This window comes from Anomalospiza imberbis, chromosome 26 (genome assembly GCF_031753505.1).
Source record: "Anomalospiza imberbis isolate Cuckoo-Finch-1a 21T00152 chromosome 26, ASM3175350v1, whole genome shotgun sequence".
NCBI lineage: Eukaryota > Metazoa > Chordata > Aves > Passeriformes > Viduidae > Anomalospiza > Anomalospiza imberbis.
The window spans coordinates 3,741,578-3,755,635 of record NC_089706.1 but is presented as its reverse complement, the minus strand read 5'-3'; the positions used below and the strand labels follow the sequence as shown (position 1 = coordinate 3,755,635).

Sequence of the window (14,058 nt, the reverse complement as noted above, 5' to 3'; positions counted from 1 at the left end):
TGGGAGATTGGTACGGATTGATGGGATATTTTATGGATTGATGGGATATTTTATGGACTGATGGGAGATTGGCATGGATTGATGGGATATTTTATGGATTGACAGGAGATTGGTATGGATTTATGGCAGACTGGCATGGATCGATGGGATATTTTATGGACTGATGGGAGATTGGCATGGATTGATGGGATATTTTATGGATTGATGGGATATTTTATGGATTGATGGGAGACTGGCATGGATCGATGGGATATTTTATGGATTGATGGGATATTTTATGGATTGATGGGAGACTGGCATGGATCGATGGGAGATTGGCATGGATCAATGGGATATTTTATGGATTGATAGGATATTATATGGATTGACAGTAGATTGGTATGGATTTATGGGACATTGGCATGGATTGATGGGATATTTTGTGGATTGATGGGAGACTGGCACAGATCAATGGGATATTTTATGGATCGATGGGATATTTTATGGATTGATGGGAGACTGGCACAGATGAATGGGATATTTTATGGATCGATGGGATATTTTATGGATTGATGGGAGACTGGCACAGATGAATGGGATATTTTATGGATCGATGGGATATTTTATGGATTGATGGGAGACTGGCACAGATCAATGGGATATTTTATGGATTGATGGGATATTTTATGGACTGATGGGAGATTGGTACAGATTGATGGGATATTTTATGGATTGATGGGATATTTTATGGACTGATGGGAGATTGGTACGGATTGATGGGATATTTTATGGACTGATGGGAGATTGGCATGGATTGATAGGATAATTTATGGATTGATGGGATATTTTATGGATTGATAGGATAATTTATGGATTGGGAGACTGGCATGGACTATGGGATATTTTATGGACCGATGAGATATTTTATGGATTGATTGGAGACTGGCATGGATTGATGGGATATTTTATGGATTGACAGGAGATTGGCATGGATTGATGGGAGATTGGTACGGATTGATGGGATATTTTATGGATTGATGGGATATTTTATGGACTGATGGGAGATTGGTACGGATTGATGGGATATTTTATGGATTGATGGGATATTTTATGGACTGATGGGATATTTTATGGACTGATGGGAGATTGGTATGGATTGATGGGATATTTTATGGATTGATGGGATATTTTATGGACTGATGGGAGACTGGCATGGATTGATGGGATATTTTATGGATTGACAGGAGATTGGTATGGATTTATGGCAGACTGGCATGGATCGATGGGATATTTTATGGACTGATGGGAGATTTGCATGGATTGATGGGATATTTTATGGACTGATGGGATATTTTATGGATTGATGGGAGACTGGCATGGATTGATGGGATATTTTATGGATTGATGGGATATTTTATGGATTGATGGGAGACTGGCATGGATCGATGGGAGATTGGCATGGATCAATGGGATATTTTATGGATTGATAGGATATTATATGGATTGACAGTAGATTGGTATGGATTTATGGGACATTGGCATGGATTGATGGGATATTTTGTGGATTGATGGGAGACTGGCACAGATCAATGGGATATTTTATGGATCGATGGGATATTTTGTGGACTGATGGGAGACTGGCACAGATCAATGGGATATTTTATGGATCGATGGGATATTTTATGGATTGATGGGAGACTGGCACAGATCAATGGGATATTTTATGGATCGATGGGATATTTTATGGATTGATGGGAGACTGGCATGGATCAATGGGATATTTTATGGGTTGATGGGATATTTTATGGATTGATGGGACCCCCTCTCAGCCTTCCCTTCTCCAGCCTGAGCAACCCCAGCCCTCCCAGTCTCTCCTCATCAGGGAGATGCTCCAGACCCCAAATCATCTTTGTGGGTTCTGCTGGACCTTCTCCAGCAGCTCCTTGTCATTCCTCAACTGCAGAGCCCAGAAGTGGAGACAATTCCTGCTGTGGGACAGGCGCTTGTGCACCATCCCAGTGTGACCAGTTTGTCCTCCCAGTGTCCCCAGAAATGCACTGGGAGGACTGGGAATCCACAGGGGAGTTAATGTGCCACAGCCCACCTCGCTCAGGCAGAATGTGTTGGCTTTTTGCTAGTGAAGCCACTGACAGAAAACATTTCCCAGCCCACTCCCCCACTTTAAAGGGTTTTTTTTAAGTCCAGCGTTCCATGCTTATAAATGCACCAGTCCTGCCATCCCTTTTCTGGGTTATATAAATGTTTGATGGCACTGTTCTCAAAGGAAATCAATTTTTTATAAGAATTTAATGATAACTCATTCAAATTCACTTGCCAACATGACAGCTGATTAACCCTTTGCCAGTCAGCTCTCAAACAGGCCTCAAAAGTGGAAGATTTAAGGGGAAAAAACCCTTTGTTTTAAAATGCAATTCACACATGGAAGGGGAAGGATGAGATCCTGGAGTAAGCAGCCAAGGAACACCTACTCCTGGAGGAGCAAAGCAGGCTCTGAGACTCACACACACATTTTTATCTTTTTTTTTTCTTTTTTCCAATCCTGTCCTAGTGACCCTTTTATAAATATGAGTTAATGCAAACTTCCCCATTACTGTAATATTTCATTAGCATCAAAGAGCTTTCTCAGTCCCCAAAGTCAGGAAATTCAAAACTACTGGGCTATGGCAGAAACAATTTATTGCTCTTAACTCTCAACAAAAAATTAACTCCCTGTTATCCTTCCCTGCACACTGCAGAGGGAACAATGTGCTGGATAAACATGACATTAAACATAAAGTTTAATGCTGTCTGGCCTAACACAATCTCCTTGTAAGTAACTTTGAAGATTATTTTTATATTATATTTCAAAATTCAATATCACCAGATGATTAGATCGAAGGAAGGCATTACAGCCTGGCTTAAAAATCACATTTTTATTCAAGTCAGATGGCTCAGATAACCATCACTGGTTATAATTGTTAATTTTCAATCCTTCAGGATCAAAGGCATTAATAAATCTATTTTCCCTGTGTATTAACAATGAGATAACTGAACTCCATCCTGTGCTCCCAGACAAGTCCCACATTTTTCCATGCCTGAACACAGAGCAGATAACACTTTTATTCTGAAGATGATGGGAGCTTGTAGAGTTAAATTGAATGCTCCAAGGGCAGGGACTCACCCAGAGCCACGAGGGCTCCTCTCTAGGAACAGACAAATCCCTGGAATTCAGAAGTTTGGGTTCCTGCTCTGCCATGCCCCCAGACACAGCTGGGACTGCCCAGGGAGAGCAGCCCTTCCTTCCAGGCTGGGTAGCCCAGATTTGTCCTGTCCTGCTGAAAACACCTCAGCTCTGTGCTTACAAATTATTCTGGGCTTGTGAAACCCAAATGGACTCTTTGCTACCTGTGATTAATTAAAATACACCAAAACCAGGCAACTGGACCAGGCAGCATTTGGGGGAAGACTTGAGAAACAAGGCTTTAGATGAAATAAATTAAAACAATTAAATCAGGCTGATGCTGGTGAAATGAATCCAAATCTTGTAGCTTTGATATAAATATATACAGAGTTCTAATTTGTTAAAAACCCAGGTCCACGCAATTAAGGTTGAGCAAATGTTAACCAAAACAGGGCTCCTAAAAAGGCAGCAGGAATAAACAAACCAGGCCTCTGCAGTGCAGCAATCCTGCAAACCATGACATTTGGGAATAACAGCATTTTTCAAGCCCACTCTCAGTGACAGCCCTGACCTCCAAAGGACAGGTTTAAATCAACACCTGGCACAAGAGCACTCCAGGCGAGTTTATCATCAGCTGAAGAAATGTATCCTATAGAGTGCTGGTTATTCTAATAGCTGAGTAATTAATAGAGATCTGAGTGCTCTTTATTGCCTATGTCTAGAGACTCTTGTGCTCACCACTCCCTGCTCCTCCTCAGCAGCTCCCTCCAGGCTCTGCAGCTCTTCCAGCAGGGATGGCCTTGGAAGGGGACAGGATCCACCAGAACCACTGCCCCTCACTCAGCATGTCCAGGCTGAAGGGGTGGCTCCATCCTTGGCAATGACCCCAGGGTTCCTGACTGGCTTTGCTGAGTTTTCAAAAATCAGAATTTGGTGTTTTTTTTGTTTTTTATTTTCTTTTGCGGTGCGTTTTACCAAAAGCAGAATTGCTGCCCCCTGAATGGTGGGGAGATTGAAATATGTCCTGGTGGGCAGGGAAAGGATCTGAGGGAAGGGCTGGAGCTGTGCCAGGGAGGTTTGGGATGGAGATCAGGGAAAGGGTCTTCCCCCAGAGGGTGCTGGGCACTGCCCAGGCTGCCCAGGGAATGGGCACTGCTCCAAACCTCCCAGAGCTCCAGGAGTGCTTGGACAGCACCCTCAGGCACAGGGTGGGCTTTTGGGGTGGCTGTGCAGGGCCAGGAGCTGGACTGGATGATCCCTGTGGGATCCAACTCAGAATATTCCATAATTCAATGACTGTTCCAAAACCAGTTAAAAGCAGCTTTAGGAAACACCTCTGAACTCCCTCTCTCCTACCAAATTCCTTCTACTGTTTCTGCAGTTAAAAATCTTTTTTTCAAACACGCTGCTGAGTTAAAATCTTGTGGGTTTGCTTAAAATAGTCCAGTGAAAATGTCAGGCAGCAGTGTGACACTGAAGCTGGGTTTCACTTGAACTAAAAGCAGCTCCTCCTTTTCCCTCCCAGTCAGAGAAAAGTTTGTCTGCAACAGAGGTGGCCACCTGAGAAAAGCTCTTGTGACTGCTTCAGGACCAATTATCAGGCCACTGCCACCTCTAAGCTGCCCAGCCCAGCTGTGCAGAGGTTTCCAGCTGTGCAGAGGTTTCCAGCTGTGCAAAGGGAGGGAGGAGAGGGGCGTGGGAGGCTCCTGGCCCCAGCAGCAGCACTTACATCAATGAGATCAGACAGGTCATGGATGTAGTACTTGAACACCGAGGCATTGGTGGCTTCCAGGGCCAGCAGATACTCGTTCCTTGCCTTAATTGCCTTCAGTCTGTTTTCTGTGTACTTTGCTTGGCGCTGAAAGACAACAAAACCCAGAATACAGCATTAAGAGAGGTGAGCAGCACTCTGAGTAACACCAGAGAACACTGAACTAATCTTACTCTGCTCGCACAGATTTTGCCCCTTTGAATTCCAGTTCTGCCAGTACTCCAAGACTTGAAATGCAGATGAATTATTTAGATGTGTCTGAGCACTGCTACACTGGATTGAAAGTCTTGAGGCTGTGGGATGGGGAAGATTAAAGGAGGAATGAAGGGACAAGGGGGTTTAGGAGGTTATGGCCCAGCTCCAGCACCACCAGAGAAGCCCATGATGGTCTGAGGGTTGCTACAGACACCCCATCTCTTCCAAGGCCTGATCTTGGTCCTTCCAGAGCCTAAATCCATCCAAAAATAACTCCTTCCCTTCCATGGGCTTGAACCTTAGAGCTGAACTGCTGGAGTCACCAGTGAGGCCACTGGTTCTGCCCTCAAAGCCAGTTTGGGGTTGCTGGGCTCCCTGGAGCACAGGCCTTGTGCTCTGGACAACAAAGATAACCACATTAACCATGAATCCCAGCAAGCAACTGCTGCTTTCCCACTCTAACCTGCCTTCAGCTTTTTGTGCCGTGCACATCCCATTTTTGTGCATATCCCATTTTTCTGCATGTCCCACTTTTGTACATATCCCATTTTTGTACATATCCCATTTTTGTGCACACCCCATTTTTCTGCACATCCCATTTTTGTGCAAATCCCATTTTTGTGCATACCCTATTTCTGTGCATATTCCAATTTTGTGCATATCCCACTTTTCTGCACATCCCATTTTTGTGCACATCCCATTTTTGTGCATACCCTATTTCTGTGCATATTCCAATTTTGTGCATATCCCATTTTTCTGCACATCCTATTTTTCTGCATATCCCATTTTTGTGCATACCCCATTTTTGTACACATCCCATTTTTGTACATATCCCTTTTTTCTGCATACCCCATTTTTGTGCATACCCCATTTTTGTGCACATCCCATTTTTGTGCAAATCCCATTTTTCTGCATACCCCATTTCTGTGCATATCCCATTTTTCTGCACATCCCATTTTTCTGTATACCCCATTTTTCTGCATATCCCATTTTTGTACATATCCCATTTTTGTGTATACCCCATTTTTCTGCATATCCCCATTTTTCTGCATACCCCATTTTTCTGCATATCCCATTCCCTGGGATAACACAAACTGCACCTGCCTGTCCTAGAGGAAACTGCTGCTGGGTTTGCCTTCCCTTCAGCTGGCTGTTAATAAAACCTGCACACAGAGTGAGATTTGGCTCTGAGGAGGGAATCAGTGGCTCCTGTGCACCCTGCCAGTACCTTCTCCTTCATCTTCTCGATTTTTTTGACAGAGCTCCTCCGGACGTGTTTCTCCTCAAACTTGACGTTGGAGGTGGAGTCGGGGGAGCGTGGGGTCTGCTTGTCCTCCTGCTTCACTGACTTCCCAATCTGCTTCTCCTCCTGCTTCTCTGCCTCCTTCAGCTTGCTCTGGGCACTGATGCTGTCGGCGTTGTACATGTGGTAGGTTTTCATCACCTGCAGACAACAAAACCCAACACTCAGCGCCCAGCTGCTGCTCTGGAATACCTGAACCAGAAGAAAGAGGCACTCAGGGGAATTTGCCACGTCAGAAAAGCAGGCACCCAGGAGGTGCCTGAGCGAGTGTGGCTCTCCAAATGGGTCTGAAATCAAAGCGGGTGATTCTGCAGCTGCTGCTTGGCTTGACTTTGGCATGTGCCTTCTTGCACAAGGCAGTAAAGGAGGCACAAAACCAAAGAAAAACCAGGCTGCAGACTACTCCAGCCTCCTTGACTGTTCAAAGGAAACAATATGGCAGGAAAATGAGAGCTTTTCATCAGCAGGTAAGGTTTCTGAAGGGAGCCCTAGCAGCCTTTCATCTGGGTGAATCAGAGCTTTGAACAGCACAGCATGGAAATCCAGTCCCAGCACAGTGGCTGCAAGAGGAGCCATTTGTTCAAATCAAATTTGGGACATAATAGTACTTCTGGGTATCTTATGTAATAAAAAAAAATAGTATCATAAAATAAAATTATAAATAAGTTATAAAATTATAAATAAAGTAAATTTCAAAATTAATAAACAAGCGTGGTTCTTGGCTTTAGGGAGACCTGGACCCTGTGCTGTATGGACAACGTCTATTATAGCACATTTTTATTAGTAAATGCAGATAAATATCCCCCCCTCCCAGTCACAAAAATCCCATTTGTTTCACGTGCTATTAATGTCTAGTTTTGTGTTAAGCAAACAGAACCAAAGGACATGAGATCTAAACCAGTTTCTTATCCATAAATGCAAAGCAATCTGAATCCCTCACCAAAACAAACAAGATACAACACTCACAGGGGGCAAAAAAAAAAAAAAAAAAGCACAATTGCATGAAGTCAACCATTCCAGCAGCAATAAAGGCTCCACTTGTGAATAATTTGATTTATTTCAGACGAAAACCCGTTTACAGCTATTTTGCAGCAGAACATAACACAATTTTACCTAAGTGGGCTGCGTGCTCCCCCTCTGCAGGGATCAGCAGAGGTCCCAGATTCAAAGAGACTCTGGATTTAAGCATGAAAGGGAATGTGACTGCAGCCAGTGCTAAAGAACATCCTGAATAATTCACACACCCGCACTCCCAGCCCCTGCAGATGCTCAGACTATAAAGCAGGCGTTTATAATTATAATAATAGATGCAAAGGAGTTGCCTTTCCTCTCTTGCTCAGAGCAGAGCTGGCACAGAGCAAAAGCAGTGGGAAAAATCCCAGTTTTAATGGGTTTTTAATGGTTTTGTGCCACGCTGGCAGCCACGGGCTCTGGTGTGGGGACACTGGTGACTGCTGAGGGCAAGATGGCACAGGACAAAAAAAATTCAGGCTGGGACGACACTCTGGGTTTTATTTGTGTAGAGAAAGTAAAGATTTCACCATTTTGCTTAAAAGCAGGGATGCTGCCAATCCTCTGGATATGGAATTAGGGAATCATTGAGGTTGGGAAAGACCTCCAGGATCATCCAAGCTTTGGTTGATCCCCACTTTGTCACCAGAGCCCTGAGTGCCACATCCAGCAGAAGAAGAGGTGGAATTCTTTCTAAAAGTACCACTAAATTTAATCACTGGTGGGGTGGCTTTAATTCCAGCAAAAAAAAAAAAAAAAAAAATGCATCTTTTAGCACCATCAGAAGTGGCTTTTTGCAAAGGAAAAGCTTTTCTGGTGAAGGGACAATTCAGAGCTCTGCAGGAGGAGGAATGAATAAATAGATTTCAAATTCCCAGCATTGCCATTAAAAATATCAATACCTTGCATCACTTTGTTTAGCAGATTCTGGAAGCTCTTCCTTCCAGGGGTAGAGAAATTAGCAGAATTCACTATTTGGCTCCAAAAATGACCTGTCAGAGCCTGGCACCCAGAAATGATCCCCAGTCCATGAAACTTCACTCCAGAGCCAGCTGAACTTGGATCAGAAATTGTTCCAAAAATCTGTTTTTCGAAGCAGATCCATGTCTTTCCTTAGGATCCCACCCATGACAGGACTCAGAAATTGAGCCAATTGTGCCCTCAATTAGAAAACAATTTCTGGACTGCTGATTTGCCTGAATATTTGGCTTTGAGGCTCTAATTGTAACAAATTGTAATGAAACAATTCCCTCTATACATTTTACTGATACAGCAAATTTCAGGGAATCCCCTGAAACTCTGTAAAACTGATTTTTTACCCCCAATTTCACCACAGGGTCAACATGCCACGGCCTGAGAAACAACCCTGGCTCACCTTTTGGAAGGAGGAAGGCCAGAAAATATAAATCTCAGTGTCATGACCTAACAAATCACTAGGGAAGGACAAAATAAAAGGCATTTTGAGCCACTGAACACTGAGTTCTGCTTTTAAAGAAGAGAGAACTTGCTCAGTGACAGCAAAATTTTCATCAAGCAAGAGGTTTTTCCATTCATCTGTGTGAGGAGAAGAAAAATCCCCACGCAGCACACGAGCCCTTGGGGACACATCCCTCCTCCTCCTCCTCCTCCTCCTCTGGTGTCTCCAGTGGATTTAGTGAGAAGCAAAAAGCACAGATGGGAAAATCTCCTTCTAAAAGGGAAAATCTCCCTCTAAAAGGGAAAACCTCCCTCTAAAAGGAGCTGTTCTGCTGAGAGCTGAGGGACAAATAAGCTCAGTGGGTGCCTCTGAAGGCTCACACCACACAAACCCCAAGATTTTTGGCGTATTTGGAAATAATTCTCCTATCTCTGGCTCTTTTTTAAGCCATCACTGCAGCAAAGCAACAAATGGTGAGATCTGGGGGGAGACAACACTTAGAAAGCTGAAACAACACAAGGACAGAGGGAAAAAATGGGATTTATGGAGCTTTAGAGCAGGGATTGCAGCCTTTTCTCAGCCTGGGTGGGAGAAATCAAACACTTCTCCTTCCAGCCTGAGGAGATGCCAAGAAATCAGTTTGATTTACCGTGTAGAGTTCATTCAAAACCTTCATCAAGTCCTCCTGGAGCTGCAGTCCCACTTCCTTGCTCTGCAACAGAACAGAGAAATGAAAGTTAATTGAGGAAGACGCTGCAGAGGAAGTGAGCACGGGGCATCCACAAATAATTCAGGCCCAATTAAGCACCACTGGTAAATCCAATCAGTGCCCAGCCCAGGGGCACACAGCGTCAGGTTGCAGCAGGAGTGTTAATAAACTGAAATTTCAGATGGGCACAGTCAGGAAAAGAAAAAAAAAAAAAGAAAAAAAAAAGGAAAAAAAAAAAAAAGAGGGGAAAAGGGGGAAAAAGGGAAAAAGGTCAGGATAAAAATAAAACAGAAAAGAAAAAAAAGAGAAAAAGTGGGGAAAGGGAAAAAGGAAAAAAAGGGAAAAAAGGGAAAAAGGGAAAAAAAAGGGAAAAAAAGGGGAAAAAAAGGGGAAAAAAGGGGAAAAAGGGGGAAAAAGGGGAAAAAAAGGGAAAAAGGGAAAAAGGGAAAAAGTGAAAAAGGGAAAAAGGGAAAAGGAGAAAAAGAAAAAGGAAAAAGAAAAAGGAAAAGGAAAAAAGGAAAGAAAAAAAAGGAAAAGGAAAAGAAAGGAAAAGGAGAAAAAGGAGAAAAAGGAGAAAAAGGAGAAAAAGGAGAAAAAGGAGAAGGAGAAGGAAAAGGAAGCTTGATGGAACACAGATGGAAATTTCCCAAGAATATGAGATTTTCAATTTTCAAGCCTGAAAATATAGAATTTTCCCATTTTCACGGGATCAAGGAAGACTGTGGGTGCAGGACAGCTTGGTGTGGAAGCTGAAGAAAAGCAGGATAAGGAAACCACCACGTAACAAGAATAACTTAATTCAATTTATAGATTTTACTCATTCACTGCCCACTAAGGCAGCATTTGCATGCCCGAAGCTTCGTGCTACAAGTGTTTAATATCTACTGGGGCAAGCAAATTTGATAAACTCAAGATTATTTATGCCTACAACATTCAGGAAAAGAAACAGATAAAGAGGCACTGCAGCCAAACCCACACTTAAACCAACATTTCTGCCCAGGAAGTCAAGATAGTGCAAAGCCATGAGGAAAAAACCCAACAACACACTGATAAATTGAAAAGCCAGAAGAGAAAGATTATCTGATTTAAATTTAAATTATTCTTTGCCCCACGCTGTCCAGTTCAGCAGTGCTCGGAGTTTCTGAGATAAAAAAATTGCTTTATTAGAGGCTTTTTAAAAAATTATTTTGGGGTGTTGTGGTTCAGACGAGCCCGGATTTGCTCTGCTGGCAGCACAATGGGATTCAGAGGTATCCAATGCCCAATCCTTTGGATTTCCCCCATGTTCCAATCCCATACTCCTCACCCTGCTGCCCAGGTGCTCCAGGAAAAAAGAGCACCAGACACAAACACTGACAAAGGAAAGCTTTTCCTGAGGAGTCTGTAATTTCAAGAAAAGCACAGGGCTAGTGATTCCCACCCTCCAGGGGAGTCGGCAGGAACAAACCCATGGGATTTCAGCCCTGGGAGCAGAAGGAGCTGAGGCTGCTGCTCAGCCCTGCAGTGCTCTGGTGTCAGAGTCCAGCACATCCCTCTGGCTGCCCTGGATGTCTCCAGACCCTGGCAGGGGGCTCGGGGACCTTGCCACCAAGTCAAAAACACCTGTGGCTTCGATTTTAGCTCATGGGAAAAGCTGCCAACTCTGTGTGAGGAATTACAGGCCACAAGGGTTTGAGTAGTGTGGTAGTTGAGTTAACACACCTTCTTCTCCTTCTCCTTGCCCTCCATGTCTTGCTGTGATGGTGACACTTTTCTGTTGGTTTAAGGTACAGACACACTGTCCAACATAAATGACAGATATTGGCACGTTATTGTAACCATGGCACATGGAGTTTCTGGTATAAAATGTAAATACCACCCTAGAGGGCAGACAGAATGCCATGGCCGACCTGCTGGACAGAGCTCAGCAGGGCAGAGAGAGAATGTTACAGATAAGAGAAAATAAACAACCTCGAGAAGCTGATCCTAAGCATTCAGACTCCTCCTTTGGCTGCACGGGCTGGGAGAACAAGGATTTTTACACTCTGGCTGCCTTTTCCTTCCCGTGGAGGTGATCAGTGGAAGGGACTGCCTGCAATGCCCTGAGCACTGAACTTTTCTCCAGTGCTGCTGCAACTGCCTGGCCCCATCATCTGCCTCTCACCCCTGCTCTTTCCAGCCCATTTTGCTCATTTCTTGCACTGAAAAAATTGCTCATTTTCTGCACAAATTGCTGAAGCGTCAATTATACAGATTAAAATGAATGTTTTAATGCAGATTGGGGTTGAAGGGGTAAAGATGATGCCATGTTGTCAAAACACAAAACTCTCTGTGCTTCCAAATGAGCTCTCAAGAAAGGAGCTGCTGGATTGCTGGGCTGGAAAAAACCCTTCCATTAGGATGAAGGTAAGACAAATCACAGGGGACATCAGAACAAGAGCTGCGCAATGAGCACTGTTAATGTAAAACTGTTCCCTGCACTGATTCCACCAAAAAAAAAATGTCTAGGAGAAAAAAAGCTGAGCTGGCTGACCCCGATAAATGAAAATACATTGGAGGAAGCAGAAGGGTTTGCTTGGGAAAGTCAGAGGAAAATGGATTGGATGTCAGGAAAAAGTTGTTGCTCAAGTGCAGTGGAGGGAGGTGGAGGTGATGAACAAAGAGAGTTTCCCTGAATTCCCACAGAGTGCAGATTAAAGGCTGCTGACCCCACTGCCATACAGGCACGAGAGAGTCCAGCATCATGCCACAAAGTGCCACGCAATTATGAATAAAAACCATGCCAAGGAAAGACAACAAAGTCCTGGCAGTCGTGAACGTCTCAATATCAATTGCTACTGCAGCAGCCAATTCTGTATTGTTCTGTGTTTTCTCTATTATTCTCTGTGTTTTGCAAAGGCAGAACAATTCATTTTGTAAACAAGGCAATAAATGAAAGATAATCTGACCAGCTTTACTGTGATCCACTCCTGGCTGTCCCTGCAACCAAGTCTATCTGTACCTCCCTTAACGTGAGGAAGGGCTTGTGCAACAAAATCTTAATTAACTGGCTCCACTAATGAGCTGGGTGTGTGTGTGGGGTGGGGGTGTCCCCACAAACAGTGTGTCCTTCTTATCTGACCAGGTTAAACCCTTCTCCTGCAGATCTGGGAGATGATCTGCCTGGAAGAGCATCCTTGGGACACGGCACAGGAGCTCCCTGCGCTCCGGAGGATGCAGGGAGTGGACAACTCCTCACCTGTGCTGGGCAGCGAGGGGTCACAAACAGACCTTCCACAGATTCACCAGGTTGGGAGAGACCTGCAAGATCATCGAGTCCAGCCCAGCCCCAACACCTCAGCTAAACCCTGGCACCCAGTGCCACATGCAGGCTTTGTTAAACACACCCAGGGGTGGTGACTGCACCACCTCCCTGGGCAGCCATTCCAGAACTTTATTGTTGGATTATGCCTTTTCCTGACCCAGAGATGGGGCAACTGAGAGGTGGTTTAAAAACTTTTATTCCATTTTCAGCCTCATGTGAAGGGTGAGACAATGCAGGTGTTAGAATTCACGGCATCACAATCAGAAGTTAACTATTTCCTAACTACAATACATTGTAAGTGTTTCTTGGCCTATCAGCTTTTGCCACACCATGCTGTAAATGCCTAACTCTCTACAAATTCATTTTCCACACTTCATCACTCTTTCTGTAAAAAACTTCTTCCTGATATCCAACCTGTATTTCCCTTGGTGCAGCTGGAGACTGTGTCCTCTGGTTCTGTCAGTTCCTGGAGAAAGAGCCCAACCCCACCTGAGCACAGCCACCTTTCAGGAGCTGTAGAGTGCTGAGGTCACCCCCGAGTCTCCTTTTCTCCAGGCTGAGCATCCCCAGCTCCCTCAGTGGTTCCTCACAGGGTTTGTGTTCCAAACCCATCACCAGCCTCGCTGCCTCCTCTGGATGAGGAGGATTTCCCTTCCCTCCAAACCAGGGAGGTGATGAAGAACACTCCTTCCCTTCCTCTGCACACCAGGAAAGCAGCCGCAGCACCCAGGGAAGCCCAGCAGGATGTGGCAGGAATGCCAGGCTGGGGATGCAGGTTTTCCCAGCCCAGGAGGCTGCTGTGAGCACACACACACTCCTTTGTTACTCCAGGGTGTATCTGCACCATGTGCAGGGCTGGAGGTTCTGCCACCCCTGGCTGGAACATAAATTCCCAGCACGGGCTGTGCCAGCTCCTCAACAGCCTCTTTGTTCCAGCCCTCCTCCCCTCCACCTCCCCTCTAATTTAATCAAGATGTTTTTGGGATCTACTGCGAGGCTGTTCCGCATTCCACCCAACATTAACGACTTCAGCTTCCAAATATTTGGGGGGATAATAAAGAGGAGAGCTCAGGAATGCTGTCAATATTTTCTGCCCCGGATCTCCAGCCCCAGCAAGGTCCTCCCAAGCCTGACAGAAAGGTGGGATGGCTTCAAAATCAACATTTCCTGAGGTGCTTTCCCCATAAACCCAATGACAGCCAGCAAGGG

General features: G+C 44.7%; 1 protein-coding gene across 8 annotated transcripts in view; it reads right to left on the bottom strand.

The window, feature by feature from the left end:
- SRGAP2 (SLIT-ROBO Rho GTPase activating protein 2) overlaps nt 1–14,058 on the bottom strand; it is a 102,080-nt gene that overhangs the window by 39,369 nt on the left and 48,653 nt on the right. For all 8 annotated transcript variants that reach the window (XM_068173151.1, XM_068173153.1, XM_068173158.1 and 5 more), the window contains 3 exons: nt 9,507–9,569; nt 6,355–6,570; nt 4,890–5,018 (listed from right to left, as the gene is read on the bottom strand). In XM_068173151.1, the coding sequence (XP_068029252.1) occupies nt 4,890–5,018; nt 6,355–6,570; nt 9,507–9,569 (408 nt within the window). The remainder of the gene's footprint in view (nt 1–4,889; nt 5,019–6,354; nt 6,571–9,506; nt 9,570–14,058) is intronic.